Raw genomic sequence first — 19,072 nt, forward strand, 5'->3', positions numbered from 1 at the left:
GCTGTGCATGAAATGGGCTGAGTGTGGAGTTAGCACGCCATCAGTTTTGCTACAATCATGAAATAAACAGGGAGGCATGGAAGGAGGGAAGAGAGGGTGGTGGAGGGCAGGCAGGCGCAGGCTGGAAAAAAAAGATTTTAAGAAAGTCAACTTTGCAAAGGTTTTTCTACAAATTATAATTTCTCTTTATATATTTTTTCAGCCTAGCTAGTTTTTTTCCTAACGTTTAACATAAAATTCACCCACCCAATGATTTCCAAGTGTAGAGGACAATATTGTCAACCATATGAATGTTGTTGTGCGCACACTCCCCAGAACCGGCAGGACTGAAATTAGACCCAGTGAACAACTCCCTGGCTACCACCTCCCCCTCCCCCAGCCCTTTGCGACCACCCTTCGACTTTCTGTTCTGTGTGTTCCACTGCTTTAGATACGTCATCTAACAGAATCATGCAAAATTTGTCTTTTTGTGACAAACTCGTTTCACGTAGCCTTATGTCCTCAAGGTTCATCCACGCTGTAGGATGACAGGATTTCCTTCTTTTGTTAAGGCGGAATAATATTGCACCATAGTCACAGACCACATTTTCTTTCTCTGTTCACCTGCTGTGGACCTCGAGGTTGCTTTCACCTCTGGGCTATGGTGAACAGCTCTCTTCGTGCAATTTTAAATTCAGGTAGAAAGTGGAAATTGTGCCATCTCCAGTCACATTGTTACTTTGTTTTCCTTTTTTTTTTTTTTTTTAAGTTTCAAGCAAGTTGTTGAAAATGTGCCTACGTGCTGACTTCATGATGCGGACAGCGCAGACATGTAGATGACGGTAGGACAGTGCTGGTCAAGGAGGGGGAGCGCTGTGATCTGACGCGTCCTGGCCTGCTGCTGTCATTGCAGGACGAGTCCGCGCCGGCTGACAAAGCGTGCAAGCCAGAGGCAGCCCAGGCCACGTACTCCACGTCCACGGTTCCGGGCTCGCAGGAGGTGTTGTACATCAACGGAAACGGCACCTACAGTTACCATAGCTACAGAGGGCTAGGCGGGGGCCTGCTCAACCTGAATGACGCTTCCAGTAGTGGTGAGTCCGTATATTCATTGTGCTTTTTCTGTGCATCTGGGGAGAGCAGATTCTCCAAATCTGAGAGGAGAAAATGAATTTACTGTGATAAGCAAGAGCCAGTAGCCATCGGCTGAAAACAAGACCATTTAATACAGAACATTTGTCTCCCTGCAAGGATCTCTCCTTGTTCTCTTGCTGTTTCCGAAAGTAGCGGCACTACGATGCAGGGGAGTAACTGATGTTTTGCACTCAAAAAATCTCAACTAGAGAAAGAGCAATTTTTTTTTCTAACCAAAGAGTTACACATTCTCCCCCCCCCCAACCTGTAATGCACTATTCGTCAAGAATAATAACCCATTTTTCTCAACGTTCAAAGAGGTTTTTAATTTCGAAAATTGGAGGCACCAGGAACTTTCCTGATTTGATAAAACACAACAGTCATTATAGCTAAGAACATACGAACGGAAGCAACACATAGAAACAACCTGGGGCTCTCCGTGCTCCGCCCACGACCAATGGGGTGCTGCAGCCGCTCGCGCTGGCTCGTGCTTGGTAAATTTTTAGGAATTTCTCGAGCTTATATACCAAAATGAGTTCCAAATGTGTAATATAAAAGGAATAATATGCATGGGTGAGCTTCTTATAACTGGGTTGTAGGAAAGTTTTCCTAAAGTATACTTAAAATCCAGGGAATTTAAAAAATAAGTTCCATTTCTCGCTCTCTCTCATAAGTTCTATTTCTCTCTCTCTCTCATAAGTTCCATTTCTCTCTCTCTCTCTCTCTCTGTCTCACACGCACGCACTTTTGCATGACAAAAAAACACGATACACTAAAAAATAAATGATTTGGGAAAATTATTAGCTACGTATACTATAAAATGTTAACTAGCCAGTACACGAAGTTCTTCTAAAAAGAAAGAAATACCCAAAACTATATATTAAAAGAGTAAGGCTAGAAAATGAAAACACAGTTCCCAAAGAAAGCAATGCAAATATCCTTTAAATATGGGTAAAGTTACTTAACCCCACTCATTCCTAATAAGAAAAATGCAGATAAGCAAAAATTGAAATATTTACACAATATTCTTTTGACAAGGCTGTGGGGGAAATGAGTAGCTTGTAGCTTGTAGAAAAGCAAAAAGTTGGGGTGGAATTTGGCAGTATCTAGAAAAATTAGATATGCATTTACCATTCAGCCCAGCGATCTCTTTAGGAATCTCTGGTTAGAAATTTATCTTAAAGACATGCATCCAAACAAGAGAGTAACATGCAGCTATAAAAAGTGATAAAAAAAATCTCTTTATACACTCCAAATGCTAAAAAGTACCTATAGTATGCTAACATTTATTAAAGAAGGATTTATATAATTAAAAAAAAAAGTTTACATGAAGGCAGGAATGGGGGAGAAGAGTATGGGGAAAGGAATATAACCCGGAAATGTGAGTATAATTGGTTTTTATATTTTGTTTTACAAATTTAACTTTGAACAATTTACATACATAATTATAAACCAAACTGACTTTAAGAATTCCTGATATTGAAAGAAAAAAATGATGCAAATAAACTTTATCTGTTTAATAAGTGGTTGGCATAGCCCCCACACAGAGGAACTTTTCCAAGTGATCTCAAAAACCGTAATTTGACTCCACAGCGTGTAAGTCTATAGTAAAACCTTAAACTATTTTCAGTAATCATATTATTATTTTGGGACTGCTTGTGCATTGTGGTTTAAAGCAAATTTATAATTATGTTGATGTCAGTGAAAGTTGGAATTTTTAACAAGACGCAAAGTAGATATAGATGTAAAAGCAATACGTTCAAGCAAAAACTCTATAATCTTGTATTTGAATTGGTAGTATCAGTGAGTCATTTTGTACTTAAAAATGCCTGAAAATAAAGACCAATTTTAATTTGAGTATTTGACTTAGGCTTGGTGAGCCTTTAATGTATTTCGGAGGGAACTGCATTATTAATGTCAAAGAGTATATACTCTAGAAAATCACTTCCTATAGAATACTGGAAATAAGCTCTGAGTTGTTCAGGGGTGACTGGAAAGCTGGGGCTGGCTCTTTGGTCTGCTTTAAAATTGAAGTTGCTCTAAGGACAGGATCACTAAGCTTTAGTCTGAATCAGTTGCCTCCAAATCAAAAGAAGGGTGCGTCAAGTGGAAGGGAAAAAAAGAAAGCCTCTTATTTAGGAAAGAAACTAAATTTCAAGTGTATATTCAGTTTTTCCAAAGCTAATGAGTCTTCTCAGTTGTTTTCAAGTCTCGTTTGTATTTAGACAGGAAATCAGCAGGAATGAGAAAGTTCAATACCAGAAAGGGACAACATAAACAAAAGCTGAGCATTCCTTTAGCCAAAAAAGCTGGAAACTAACAAGTCTTTTTAAATATTTGACATGGGAAATAAGAACTGATAGGTAATTCAGAACTCAACCACCAAATCAAAACATTTGGGGGAAAAGTGTATTGACTGTAGATTTTATTGACAGAAACTTTGTTTTTTAGACTTAAACAGTCATTGATTTATTAGTGATTTATTTAACATCAAGTAATAGCAATACCGATCACTGACTGAGTCCTTGTGGTGCTTCATGTAATTTCCATTTATTCCTTACACAGTCCTCTGAGATCTGTTTTGTAGTTTTGTGGAAAAATTTTATAAAAATTGAACTTGCCCCAACTTAAAAAAATAATGTTTAGGCACCACTTCCTTTTTTTCCTAATGTTTGAAACCCGTTTTCTGAGGCTCCGAGACAGTGAGTGACTTTCCCAAGGTCCCTCCTTAATAAAGGGAGGTGGCAGGATCTGAGCACAGGCTTTCTGACATCAGAGGCCGATTGTAAACCCCTGAGCTAACTGTTCAAAGGAAGCAAGTACTGAAGTATGTGATAGCCTCTGGTAAGAACTAATCAACTTTTTCTCTCCGGAGACACTCCTATTCTGGACATTTTATTTAATGGGTGAATCATACACTATGTGGTCTTTTGTGCTGGGCATCTTCCATTTAGCATGCTGTTTTAAAGGTTCATCTGTATTATAGTATGAATCAATACTTCATTCTTTTTTATTGCCAAATAATGTTCCATTCTGTGGCTGTGCTATATTTTGTTTAGCCATTCAATTGACAGGCAGTTGGATTTTTCTCACTTTGGGGTTACTATGAATAATGCTATAAACATTTATGTACAAGTTAGTGTACATATGTTATGATTCTTTTGGGTGTATACCTAGGAGTGAAATTGCAGGTCCATTCATATGGTAACTCTATGATTAACATTTTGAGGACATAATAGACTCAGTGTGAGGTGTCTTTTCATTTTTTTCAATCTTTAAAAATTTTTCTTACCTATGTCTTATAATATTTACAATACAAGCTTTGCACTTCTTTTACCATTTCCTTTTGTGATGCTATTGTAGATGGAATGTTTTCCTTAAAATATTCTGTATATTTTTTTATGATTGGAAGAGTTTGTAAAGTAGTGGTATTAATTCTTAAAATGTTCAGTAGAATTCAGGAGTGATGATACTTGTGTCTGGGTTTTTCTGAGGGGTTTTTGATCACTAACCCATTCTCTTGTTATAGGTCCACTTTTATTGATTATTTCTTTTTGAGTCAGTGTAGGTAGTTTCTGTATTTCCAGAAATTTGTCCATTTCAACTGAATTATCTAATTTACTGACATAGTTGCTCATAGGATTCCTTTATAATCCTTTCTGTTTTCATAAGGTCAGTAGTGATGCTCCCTCTGTAATTTCCGATTGTAGTTGTTTGGGTTCTCCCCTTTCTTCTTGGTGACTCGAGCTAAAGGCTTGCCATTTTGCTTGATCTTTTCAAAGAACAAGTTTTGGCTTCATTTTCTTTTTTTTTCTATTCTCTATTTCATTGATTTTTACTCCCACATTTATTATTTCCTTCATTTTGCTTCCGTTAAGTTCAGTTTGTCCTTCTTTTCCAGTCTTATGCTGAAAAGTGAAGACATTTATTTGAAGCCCATTTTTCTTCTTCATATATAGCTATTTACAGCTATAAATTTCCTTCTAAGCATTTCTTTATTTGCATCACAAAGCTTTTGTTATATTGTGTTTTTGTTTTCATTCACCTTAAAGTGTTTTCTAATTTCCTTTGTCACTTCTTTTTTGACCCACAGGTTATTTAGTGATATGTTGTTAATTGCTACATATTTGTGAATTTCCCAAATTTATTCAGTGATTTCTAATTTTATTCTATCGTGATTGGAAAACACACTTCATATATTTCAAACCTTTCAAATTAATTAAAGCTTGTTTTATGACCCATATTGTGGTCTACCCTAGAGAATGTTGCATGTGTACCTAAGAAGAATGTGTATTCTGCTGTTGATGGTTGAGTATTGGTAAATCTGTATTTGGTCTAGTTGGTTTATACGGTTGTCCAAGTTTTCTATTTTTTTTATAATAATTTTTTATTATGTTAGTCACCATACAGTCCATCCTTAGTTTTTGATGTAATGTTCCATGATTCATTATTTGTGTATAACACCCAGTGCTCCATGCAATACATGCCCTCCTTAATACCCATCACCTGCCTATCCCAATCCCCCACCCCCCTCCCCTCTGAAGCCCTCAGTTTGTTTCCCAGAGTCCATACTCTCTCATGGTTCATACCCCCTTCTGTTTACCCCCCCCCCCACTTCATTCTTCCCTTCCTTCTCCTACCGATTTTCCAGCTATTTCTTTAGTTCCAGAAATGAGTGAAACCATACGATAATTGTCTTTTCCGCTTGACTTATTTCACTTAGCATAATCTCCTCCAGTCTCATCCATGTTGCTGCAAATGTTGGGCAATCGTTCTTTCTGATGGCTGAGTAATATTCCATTGTATATATGGACCACATCTTCTTAATCCATTCGTCTGTTGAAGGGCATCTCGGCTCCTTCCACAATTTAGCTATTGTGGACAATGCTGCTATGAACATTGGGGTGCATTTGGCCCTTCTCTTCACTCCGCCTGTATCTTTGGGTAAATACCCAGTAGTGCAATGGCTGGATCATAGGGTAGCTCTATTTTTAACTTTTTAAGGGACCTTCACACTGTTTTCCAAAGTGGCTGTAACAACTTGCATTCCCACCAACAGTGTAAGAGGGATCCCCTTTCACCATATCCTCTTCAACATTTGTTGTTTCCTGCCTTGTCAATTTTTGCCATTCTAACTGTAAGGTGGTATCTCAATGTGGTTTCGATTTGAATTTCCCTGATGGCTAATGATTTTGAACATTTTTTCATGTGTCTGTTAGCCATCTGTATATCTTCATTGGAAAAGTGTCTGTTCATATCTTCTGCCCATTTTTGATTTGATTATTTGTTTCTCGTGTATTGAGTTTGAGAAGTTCCTTGTAGATCTTGGATACCAGTCTTTTATCTGTAGTGTCATTCGCAAATATCTTCTCCCATCCCTCGGCTGCCTCTTAGTTTTTTTGACTGTTTCCCTGGCTGTGCAGAAACTTTTTATCTTGAAGTCCCACAAGTTCATTTTTTCTTTTGTTTCTCTTGCCTTTGGAGATGTGTCAAGAAAGAAGTTGCTGTGGCTGATGTCAAAGAGGTTGCAGCCTATGTTCTCCTCTAGGATTTTGATGGATTCCTGTCTCACATGGAGGTCTTTCATCCATTTGGAGTTTATCGTTGTGTATGGTGTGAGAGAGTGGTCAAGTTTCATTCTTTTGCATGTAGCTGTCCAATGTTCCCAGCACCGTTTATTGAGGAGACTGTCTTTTTTCCACTGGGTATTTTTTCCTGCTTTGTCAAAGATTAGTTGCCCAAAGAGCCGAGGGTCCATTTCTGGGTTCTCTATTCTGTTCCACTGGTCTATGTGTCTCTTTTTGTGCCAGTACCATGCTGTCTCTGTGATCACAGCTTTGTAGTACAGCTTGAAATCTGGCATTGTGATGCCCCCAGCTTTGTTTTTCCTTTTCAGCAATTCCTTGGCGATTCGGGGCCTTTTCTGGTTCCGCACAAATTTAAGGGCTGTTTTTTCCAGTTCTTTGAAAAATGTCATTGGTATTTTGATTGGGATGGCATTGAAAGTATAGATTGCTCTGGGTAGCATAGACATTTTAACCATGTTTATTCTTCCGATCCATGAGCATGGAATATTTTTCCATCTTTTTGTGTCTTCTTCAATATCTTTCAAGAGTGATTTGTAGTTTCTAGGATATAGATCCTTTATGTCTCTGGTTAAGTTAATTCCAAGATAACGTATGATTTTTGGTGCTATTGTTAATGGAATGGATTCCCTAATTTCTCTTTCTTCAGTCTCATTGTTCGTGTATAGAAATGCAACTGATTTCTGAGCATTGATTTTGTATCCCGCCACATTACTGAATTGCTCTATAACTTCTAGTAGTTTGGGGGTGTAGTCTTTTGGGTTTTCCATATAGAGTATCATGTCATCTGCGAAGAGAGACGGTCTGACTTCTTCTTTGCTGATTTCAATACCTTTTATCCCTTTTTGTTGTCTGATTGCTGTTGCAAGGACTTCTAGTATAATAATGGCAAGAGTGGGCATCCTTGTCGTGTTCCTGATCTTAAGGGAAAGGCTTTCAGCTTTTCCCCATTGAGAATGATATTCGCTGTAGGCTTTTCATAGATGGCTTTTATGAAATTGAGGAATATACCCTCTATCCCTACGCTCTGAAGGATTTTAATCAGGAAAGGATTATGTATTTTGTCAAATGCTTTTTCTGCATCAATTGAGAGAATCATATGATTCTGGACTCTTTTCTTGTTGATATGATTTATCACACTGATCTATTTGTGAATGTTGAACCATCCGTGCAACCCAGGGATGAATCCCACTTGGTCATGATGGATAATCCTTTTAATGTACTGTTGGATCCTATTAGCTAGGATCTTGTTGAGAATTTTGGCATCCATATTCATCAGGGATATCGGTCTGTTACTCCTTTTTGATGGGGTCTTTGCCTGGTTTGGGGATCAAGGTAATACTGGCCTCATAGAATGAGTTTGGTAGTTTTCCTTCTGTTTCTGTTTTTTGAAACAGCTTCAGAAGAATAGGTATTATTTCTTCTTTGAATGTTTGGTAGAATCTGTCAGGCCCTGGACTCTTGTTTTTGGGGATGTTTTTGATCACTGCTTCAATCTCTTCATAATTAATTGGTCTGTTTAAATAACCCATTTCTTCCTGTTTCAGTCTTAGTAGTTTATAGGTTTCCAGGAAGGCATCCATTTCTTCCAGGTTGTTTAATTTATTGGCATAAAGTTGATAAAAGTTTCCAATGATCCTTCCTATTTCATTGGTGTTGGTCGTGATCTCTGCTCTTTCATTCATAATTTTATTAATTTGGGTCCTTTCTCTATTCTTTTGAATAAGTCTGGCCAGTGGTTTATCAATCTATTTATTCTTTCAAAGAACCAGATTCTAGTTTTGTTGATCTGCTCTACTGTGCTCCTGGTTTCTAATTCATTGATCTCTGCTCTAATCTTGATCACCTGCCTTCTCGTGCATGGGTTACGCCTGTTCTTCTGTTCCAGCTCCAGCTTCTTGAGGTGAGAATATAAAAACTGCGTTTCAGATTTTTCTATTCTTTTGAGTGAGGCTTGGATGGCTATGTCTTTTCCTCTTCGGACTGCCTTTGCAGTGTCCCATAGGTTTTGGACCAATGTGTTTTCATTTTCGTTAGTCTCCAAAAATTGTTTAATCTCCTTCTTAATTACCTGGCTTGCACAATCATTCTTGAGCAGGATGGTTCTTAGTTTCCAAGTGTTTGAGTTTCTTCCCAATTTTTCCTTGTGATTGAGTTCCAGTTTCAAAGCATTGTGGTCTGAGAATATGCAAGGACTGATCTCAGGCTTTTGGTATTGGTTGAGACCTGTTTAGTGACCCAGTATATGGTCTATTCAGGAGGAAGTTCCATGTGCATTAGAAAAGAGTGAGTATGCTGTTGTTCAGGTGTAGTGTTCTGTATATATCTATGAGGTCCATCTGGTCCAGTATGTTATTCAAAGCTCTTGTTTCTTTGTTGATTTTCTGTGTCGGTGATCTGCCTATTGCTGAGAGCAGAGTGTTGAGGTCCCCTACTACTAATGTATTATTATCTGTATGTCTCTTTATTCTGGTTAAGAGTTGGCTTGTGTATCTAGCTGCTCCCCCATTGGGGGCAGAGAAACTTATAATTGTCATATCCACTTGTTGGATACATCCTTTAAGAATAATATAGTGTCCTTCTGTATCTCTAACTACAGTCTTTAGTTTAAAATCTAATCTGTCTGATATGAGAATTGCCACCCCAGCTTTCTTTTGAGGTCCATTGTTATGAAAAGTGGTTTTCCATCCCTTCACTTTCAGTCTGGATGTATCTTTAGGTTCAAAATGAGTCTCTTGTAGGCAGCAAATGTATGGGTCATGTCTTTTTATTCAATCTGCAACCCTTTGGCATTTTATGGGAGCATTTAGGCCATTCACATTGAGAGTGATTATTGAGAGATATGATTTTAATGATGTCATGTTGCCTGTGAAGTCTTTGTTTCTATAGATTGTACATTTCTGTTCTGTATCACTCTTGGCGTCCTTTTACTTTTATAGAACCCCATTAATATCTCTTAGGGCTGGCTTGGTGGTCACATAGTCTTTCAGTTTCTGCCAGTCTTGGAAGGTCCTTATCTCTCCATCAATTCTGAATGAGAGCCTTGCTGGATAAAGGATCCTTGGCTGCATGTTCTTCTCAGTTAGAGCTTTGGAAATACCCTGCCAACCCTTCCTGGCCTGCCAGGTCTGTGTAGACAGGTCTGATGCTATTCTGATATTTCTCCCTCTGTACATGAGGATTTTCTTCCCCCTGGCTGCTTTCAAGACTGTATCCTTGGATCTAATATTTGCGAATTGCACTATGACGTGATGTGGTGTAGGTCTGTTCTCATTGACCTTGGGAGGGGTCCTCTCTGCCTCTTGGAGACGAATGCTTGTTTCCTTTGCCAGATTAGGGAAGTTCTCAGCTACAATTTGTTCAAATATCTCTTCTCGACCTCTCTCTTTCTCCACCCCCTTGGGGATGCCGATGATTCTGACATTGGAACATTTCATTGAGTCCGTAATCTCCTGTAATCTACATTCTTGAGATTGGATTTTTTTGAGCCATGTTTCTGTTTTTACCTTCTCTTCTACCATCCCAACCTCTAATTCACTAATTCGTTCTTCTGCCTCATTTACCCTGGCCGTCAGAGCATCTAGTTTAGACAGCATTTGATTCATAGCATTTTTAATTTCTGCCAGATTCACTCTCATTTCCACCCTTAGAGATTCTATATTCTCGTTAATATTTTCATTAATATTTTTTTCAAGCCTACACATCATCTTGACCATTGTTACTTTGAATTCCATTTCTGACAATTTGGTTATATCTATATCCATCAGTTCTGTGGCAGAGGCCACAGTCTCTGTCTCCTTTCTTTGCTGAGGATTCCTCCTCATCATCATTCTGATGAGGAGAGGTTGCGGGGATGCCCAGAGCCCAAATTATTGACTAGGACCCAGGCAGTTTGCACTTGTTTTATAGGGACCTTAGGGATGTGGGCCTCTTGATTTTTCAGCCTGCCTTCTGGGGGCGGGGGGGCTGCCGTGCTGATACTCAGACAACCCTGTTTGGGTAGAGTCTCCCTGTCCCCTGTAAGGGGGGATGAGGATGGGCACAATGTGAGCTGGTATTTCTGGGCTTTTGTTCTCTGGCGGCTTTCCCTGGTGGTTTTCTGTGACTCTTCTGAGAGTCAGAGCAGCAATGGCTGTATCCTAGCCTCTGTCTCAGAACAGAGATCGCAGTCTGCTCTCCACTGAGCTCTCCTGGCCACTCTAACTCTGTTTCTGTTGGTGCTGCTAAAAACCCCACAGCGTCCCAGTTGTGCGCCCCACAGCTGGTGTCCCAGCCTTCGCTTCCAGGGCCAGCACGTCTCTGTCCTTTGTGCTTCTAACACCGCCAGCCGCCAGCCACCCCCGCGCACTCCCGAGCACCCTGTTTCAAGTGTGGTTCACGCGCACTCCGGAGCGCTGGTTTTCAGTCTGGTCGCACACGCTCCTGAGCTCCTGCTTTCAGTCTAGTTCAAGTGTCAAGTTTTCTATGTTCTTTTTGATCATCTGGCTAGTTATTCTATACATTATTGAAAGAAGTTTATTGAAGTCTCCCAACTACTATTATTGAATTGTTTTCTTTGCCTTTGTTTCTAATAGTTTTGGTTCATTTATTTTGGGACTTTGTCATTAGGCATATTTATGGTTTATATTATTATACTTATTGATGGATTAACTCTTTTGTCATTTAAAATATCCCTTTTTATCTCTAGTAACTTCTTACATCTATTTTGCCTAATATTAGTTATTTCTGTAATATCATGGTGGTACTGAAAATGAAGAGAAGTGGGCCAAACTTTGGACATGGAAGTGACATATAAATGAATATAGGACAAATTGAGTATTGCTCACCTCTACTCAAATACAACCAAAATAATTTATCTTTGCTCCATAAATGGCTGTATAATACAGGAACCCAATGCCAAGTGAAAATGTAGCGCTTCTTATTTTAAAAGTAAGCCTCTCAAGATGGTGATAACACAGCATTACACGATGCTTCCGAGCTCAGGATCCTGTGGCACTATACATGCTTCATGCTCCACTTTGCTCCTTGACTTATTGAGCAACTTGGAAGAAGCACTGTGTGTTCATGAAAAAGGCAGATAGTGACTGGTGGGAAGGAAAATAATATATACAAAGAAGGACAAGATTGAAGACACCAGCGAATATTTTGAGTTTTTGAGGAGAGAGGAGAGAACTTTGGGGCAATAGCCAATCATGAGTAAATATTGAGAAGGAAATTAAAGGAAGAATTTTGCTATGAATTATTAATGAGCAGGGCACCAAAAATGTTTCTTGCCCTTCAACCCATTTCTCCACATTGGAACCAAAGTAATTTTTAAGAAAAGAAAAATCTGATTGCATCATTCGTTATCTAAAACCCTTCTACGGCTCTCCTTGTTCTTAGGAAAATGACATTACTTAGCCTTTTAGGCCTCAAGGTTCACTCACCTGAACTTTTCTTTGATGTGCCCTTTTCACTCCCATGTCCCCCATTTATTGCTCATCTTTTAAATCCTGAATTCAAAGTCTAGATAAAATACAGTCATAATTTTCATAGCATCCCGAGTTTGTCCTTTGAAGCATGTTCCACTGTGCACGGACAGATAGACACCCCTGCACACCTTCACACACATGTGTAATTGCACTACATTGGTAGCCATTCCTCATTTTTATTGCTCAGTGCTGCTCAAAAACCACCCGGGAAATCTGGTATAGATCCTAAGTATGCAGCCTTATACATGGTTAGAATGCAGGTTTTATAAACTGGCAGCTTAAAGTTAGGTACTGTGATACTATGGTGAGGTTTACCTTGTCCATAAGTTACTCCCAGAAAACCCATCATAGGATGATAGGTCTAAAGGCACTTAAGAAATAATTCAATAGTAACCTCTTTTTATTTATTTATTTATTTATTTATTTATTTATTTATGTTTTAAGATTTTATTTATTTATTTGACAGAGACAGTGAGCGAGGGAACACAAGAAAGGGAGCAAGAAAGAGAGGGAGAAGCAGGCTTCCCGCCAAGCAGGGAGCCAGTGCGGGGCTCGATCCCAGGACCCTGGGATCAAGACCTGAGTGGAAGGCAGACGCCTAACGGCTGAGCCACCCAGGCGCCCCGTAACCTCTTTATTTTTAAAAGGCTCTTACTAAAGAAACAGACCAGGAAATTAAGGTGACTTGCTCAAGGCCACACAGGCTGACATTTTGGTTATTGGATTAATAAATGCATCTTTTGATTTCTGTATGTTGGTATAAATGTCTTTTAAGGACACAGTAAAGAACAGCTTTGAACAGTTCAGACTGTGTACCAAAGCAATGAAACAGGAGTAGCAGAATAACCAGTATGGCATGCAGCAAATTTAAAATGGGTGGCTTTCTTTGAGCGTTGGCTTTGGGATGAGTATAATGGAGTTAAGAAAAAGAGGCAAAGGACTAGTCTTGGCAAATAACAGCTTCAGGCTTAAACCAAAGAGAATTTCTCTACCTCACGTTTGAAAAATAACTCTGGCTGTAATAATGGTAGCAAGGCAAATGGTTCCTTTCAGGTTGTGAAGGAGCTCTAGATAACATTTTTCTCTCAGAAGCGCGTCCTACCTGTGATACTGGTGATGGCTCCTGCTGTTTTGATAGTGTTTTGTTTTTGTTTGTTTTAATCACAGAAAGGCAGCTTGATTGGTCAGGCCCACAATCTCCTTTATTTGGGGACTTTCTTCATAAAATCTGGAAACCCCAAACATTTTGACTTTTTAAAATGGTATTATCTTGAGTTTATTTCTTCATTTTTAAGACCTCAGAATGTCATTCCCTGTAACAGATTTGGAGCTATGGAGAAAGAAACTATATACATATACATAAATCTTGAGAGCTAAAAAGGACATAGCAGAAGATTAGCATTATATGAGATGCCAACATCATCTCTGACGGCTGACAACTCCAGTTACTCTAAGTTTGAGAACTCTTGGTTTTAGGATTTGTAAGATCTGAAAACTGTAGAATGGAGCAGTAACTTTCAAGAGAGCAAGGTGAATTAGCTACACATCTGAATTCACAAAGCAGATGAAGATAATCAGAATTTAAATCATTAAATGGGAAGCATGATGTGGATTAGCTGCCTAAATAGGCAAAGATTGAAGGAGATACAATGTTTGTGAAACCTTTTATCCTAATGTAATAAGAACATGAACCGTGTAGATTTGTGCTATGGTCAAAAAGAATATGAGGGCAGAAGAATGAGAAAGGAAACCTTAATGGCATGTGGACTTAGAATCCAAAGACTTCAGAGTTTGGGTTCTCATTTTCAAATCACTTTCTTAATTTCTTTCTTAATTTATTTGGGGTGCTATAACAAAAATACCATAAAGTGGATAGCTTAAACACTAAACCTTTATTACTCAGGGTTCTGGAGGCTATGGAGTCCAAGATCATGGTGCTGGGAGATCTGGAATCTGGTGAGAACCTACCTCCTGGTTCCTAGCGGGCCACCGTTTCACTGTGCTCCACATGGTAGAAGGAGTGGGGCCTCTCTGATAAAGGCACTCCTCCCGTTCCTGAGGGCTCCACCCTTACAACCTAACCACCTTCCAAAGGTCCTACCTCCACATACCATCACACTGGAGATTAGATTTCAATATATGAATTTTGAGAGGAAGGCAAACATTCAGTCTGTATAGCAGGCACTGTAAGAGAAACAAAGTTGAGTAAGGCAGAATCACTGATACTTCCTCTTCTTGTCTAAACATCAGAATTCTTTAAGATTCTGATTAAATAATACTTCCTCGGGGAAACCTTACTGTACCTCACCACCCTCCCACCCTTTGGGAGAGTTATTATTCTCCTACTTATGTCTCTATTCAGCACTTGTCTCATTGAATCATAACATAGGTTTTCAGATATTTTCCCTAAATAGATGTGTACGCCTTGAAACAAGAAACTCTGTCTTGTTCACTATTATATCCCCCGAATAAATATAAGTGCTCAACCATATTGGCTTAATGAATAATAAATGTTTTAAAATAGAACACTTGTGCCAAAAGTGAAAAAGGTGCAAAGAGAATTATTTATGTGTATTGGATCACAGGGCTAAGGGTTGATTTTAAATAAAGGAATCAGAAGTAAAAAGAAAATTGAATCTGGAGATTCTGTGGGTGAAAGAGGAAGAGTCCAAGAAGTTTTACACGCTGCTTAATTTTCAATACGGTAGCAGTAGGAAAAGCTTGCCCCTGTTGGAGACTTCATAGCAAGGAAAGGGTGCCCTTCAAATCCTTTGTTAGCCAACCTCCATTTGTTTAGCACTGGCAAGGGTCTGCACCCAACAATCCAAATTTTCAAGTTGGAGTGTTATCAAAATGACAGCAGTTACAATTTGTATAAAGAATTTATTCAAATTATCAAACTGAAATGAGAAGCAAGCAAGCAGCCAATCCTCCTGTTATTATCACATCCAATTACATAGGACTTTGGAATGCTTTCTTCCTATCAGGAAGTTCACACTGAGCTGTCTAAAGAGGGCAATTGTGGTTTGCTGCAGTTATCCATTGGATCTCTTGAGTCTAAATTATATGCATAATGCATAAGTTAACTACTGATGTTTCCTCTCCACAAACTCCATTGGGCAGACTTTTCAATTTGTTTTTCAACTCTGATATAAACTGGGCTGATATACAGACCGAAATTTAACAAGACCAAATTGTAGTAATAATGACCATAATAACTAACATTTGTGTGGCAATTTCTAGTTTGCCCGAATCTTTACATCCATTATCTTCTTTGCTCCTCACTAATATTCAGGGTTGTTGGCTGTAAAGATGCTTTGGATCAGAACCTATAATTATGAGTCTAAGGAAGCTTGGCCATAAGTTTCACTACCATGCTAGAGCTCCTTGATGGTGACATGACTGCCTCTGTGTGCGGAGAGCGCTGCCCCTCGGCATCAACATTCGGAAACATGACTGTCATCTGACATTTTCAGGGGAGCACTTCTATTCATGCACTCTCTTTGCTTCTCCTCCATCCTTCACCCTTCAATCCACTACAGCTGGCTTCTCTCCCACTATTTATGCCAAAACTGGTCAGGGCAAGTTTATCTATGATTCCACTTATTGTCAAATTACAGATGATTTTTGCTTTTACCTTACCAGATTTCTTGGGTATATTTGTATCTGTTGATTATTAGAGCCTTGAAACATCCACTCTTGGCTTCCATGATAATATGCTCTCATGTCACTTTCTTCCTCAGATAATTCTTCTCTTTCTGCATTTCTGGACTTTCTCTCTCTCTAGTCGTGCCCATACTGGGATTTTCCTAGCGTATCCTGACCTTGTCCCTTTAAACCTCTTGTTCTGCACACTGCTCAAAGGTGAGCCCACTAGCTCTTATGGTTTTAGAATACGCCAAAAACGACGTATCTCACCCATGCTTTGCCCTCAGCTTCAGATTTCATATCCAGTTGTCTACCAGACAGCTTGATCTAGACATCCCAAGAACATTCATATTCAATTATTTAAAAATGAATTCTTCATCTTGACCCCTCTTATTGCCATGTCTTTGGGGTTATCTGATGCAGGAATGCCCTCCCCTGCACCTCACACCAGCTATAATGTTCTCTATAATTTTCTGGTTGCCTCCCCCATTAAGTTTTCTCCTAGGTGTTGCCATGATACCTAGGCATACCTCTTATTTAACCTGTGATGTGCTCTTCTCTATACTGGACTGTGTAAAGTTTGAGGACAGGCAAGGTGATTTTTTTTGACTATTCTAACAAACACCAGCATCAATAAATAACCAGCTTATATTCACGTTCAATGAATATTAAATGGATAAATAAATGACTCGAAAAGAAATTGTTCTAATAAAATATTGTACCTGTTTAGAGAACTTAACTAAATCCAGTTGAGCATGGTAATCATCAGTTGAGGATGTCTTCTAAAGTTTATTCTCATTTTCTCTTAATATCCTAAAGAGCACAATACTGGAAGAATTGTTTCATATCAAACATTTCAGACAGATGTTTTGAAATACACAAATTCCATTTTAAAATGTATTCATCTTTAAGTTCCCTGATTCAAGGGAGAAATGTTTACATAGTTTTCCAGGGAACTGGCAAGGTGCTCTTTTTTACCTTTACTTTATCGTCTTAGTAACTTGTCCTGGTTCAGTAGCCACATGCGAAGAAGTGCAGAGGCCTGGGGGAGGGATTCATCATCAGCCTGCTCCAGAAGACCAGCTGGGTGTTTCTGTTGTGTGAAAAATACATAAGATCTGTTCTGTAAAATTGTGTACATAACGATTTTTACAAAGTAGAGCCTAAAAGTGATTACAGAAATTAAGCAACCCCTATGGTTAATTTGCATGTCATTTACGCAATGGAAAGATCTGCATGATGACAACATATGTGAAAAGAGATGGCCATGTGATCTAATTGAAGTCAACGTAAGTGGGATTATGCAGTTATTACATCTCAGTAGCATTCCAATATACCTGAGTGAGTTTTCAAAGCAAATTCTATGGCACATAGTGGAGACTTCTTTTGTATCTGGTGATTGTGCCATCATGGTGTCCAACTTGTGACTATTCTCAGAAAGCCCATTTCTTCCATGTGAATTCCTTTGATGACCTATCTTAGTTAGTATATTTCTCTAGTTTAAACCCTACTCATTTGTATCATTTTTTTTTGTTTCTCAACATCTGTACTATCCACTACAATAGCCACTAACCACATGTGGCTATTGAAATTGGAATTAAGTAAAATTTAAACTTTAGTTTCTCAGTCACACTGGAACACATCTCAAGGTCTCAGTTGCCAAAGTGCTGAGTGGCTACTGTATTCAGTAGCACAGAAGAGCATCTCCATCACCACAGACATTTCTGTTGGACAGTGCTATTCCAGACACTACTCTTCTCACCTTACACCATTGTATTGGCTTCTGGAGGGTTTTATTACTGCAGAAAACTTTTTCTACATTTATTCCATCAAGCTCCTTGTGTTTAATTATATATGCATTTTTCACTCCTTAATAAAATTAGTGGGGTCAATGAATAGCCTTATGGAAACTTAAATGGTGATTCTTAAATAACAATGCTTTTAATTCAAACTGCCCAGCTTTTAAATAACTTGCAGTCATTTTAGGGTTCTGAGAAAAGCTAATAATTTGTAACATAGGCATTGAAAACCTCTTTGGCAGAAGCTGGCATTACTTTAAAATTAGAAACAAAACAAATTTTTAAAAAAGATTTTATTTATTTGAGAGCGAGCGAGAAAACATGCACAAGCAAGGGGCAGAGGGAAAGGGAGAAGCAGACTCCCTGTTGAGCAGGGAGCCCAAAGTGGGACTCAATCCCAGGACCCTGAGGTTTTGACCTGAGCTGAAGGCAGATGCTTAACCTGCTGAGCCCCCAGACACCCCGAAACAAAACAAATTTTACAAGAGTTTCATTGCAACAGAATTTCAAACTCTGTGACATTTAGAGAAAGCAAGCCCAAACTGAAAATGTTTGAAATGTGACCCCAGTTTTGCCCCCGAGTTCATCCTATTTTTCCAGGTTTTCCCACATGTACCATGATAATAACCTAGAACTGAGGTGAGACTGAATGATTTACACGTCTGTGTCTTGAGATACATTGTTTAAGGGAGATGCTTATTGGTAAATTTTAATGATTGGAAATTATGTTAATCAGTTGCTGGAAAATTGAAAGGAAAATGATACGAATTACCTGCAAAATAAGCTGAAGCATCTTTCAGTTTATCTGACCAAGCCCCCAGATCTTCCAGCAGGTTTCTGTTCAGTCAGGGAGAATCAGAGAAGGGGCTCTGAATAAAAGAAGTGAGTGGCCCTGCGTTTTCCCCGGATGGCCAAGCACGGGTACCTGGTGTTACAACTCCATATTGATCAGGCCTTCCGGCAGCAGCTTCCTAAAAGCCCTTCTCTACAGTAAAATGGATCTTTACTGACTGTTAAGATCCTCTTTTTGTTTTGTGTTTTTTGTGTTTGTGCCTACTCACTGAAGGGAAGGAATGAAAAGATGACTCCATTAGTATTCTGGGACCTTTCTTTTTGAGCCTGCTAGGATCCACTTCAGGGATTATCCAGGTGGTATGAGTTCCTAATGGTTGGCCGGGCTTGTTTTCCTTGTACAGCCTCCTTTGAACTTTGACATGTGCTCTGGGAATCTGTCTGAACAAACAAGTTAAATTTTACTGGCCTCACCAGCCCGCTGCTACTCAGGATGGAGCTCTTTGGGGAGTTCAGAATGTTCTGCTTTTCTAGGAAGTCAGAAATATCACTCTCTGTATGGAAGTTGAATTAGCCATTGCTACATTCCTCTTTCCTGGGTTCAGGTACTGATGCACCTTCCTGACATAGGCACCAGGCTGCTCCCCGGCCTCACTAGAGATCT

General features: G+C 39.0%; 1 protein-coding gene across 4 annotated transcripts in view; it reads left to right on the top strand.

The window, feature by feature from the left end:
- The window catches only part of NOL4 (nucleolar protein 4), a 388,144-nt gene that overhangs the window by 327,754 nt on the left and 41,318 nt on the right, over positions 1-19,072 (top strand). For all 4 annotated transcript variants that reach the window (XM_040632608.1, XM_008691056.2, XM_008691064.2 and 1 more), the window contains one exon: positions 893-1,073. In XM_040632608.1, coding sequence (XP_040488542.1) covers positions 893-1,073 — 181 coding nt within the window. The remainder of the gene's footprint in view (positions 1-892; positions 1,074-19,072) is intronic.

The sequence above is a fragment of the Ursus maritimus genome, unplaced genomic scaffold (genome assembly GCF_017311325.1).
Source record: "Ursus maritimus isolate PB19 unplaced genomic scaffold, ASM1731132v1 scaffold_18, whole genome shotgun sequence".
NCBI lineage: Eukaryota > Metazoa > Chordata > Mammalia > Carnivora > Ursidae > Ursus > Ursus maritimus.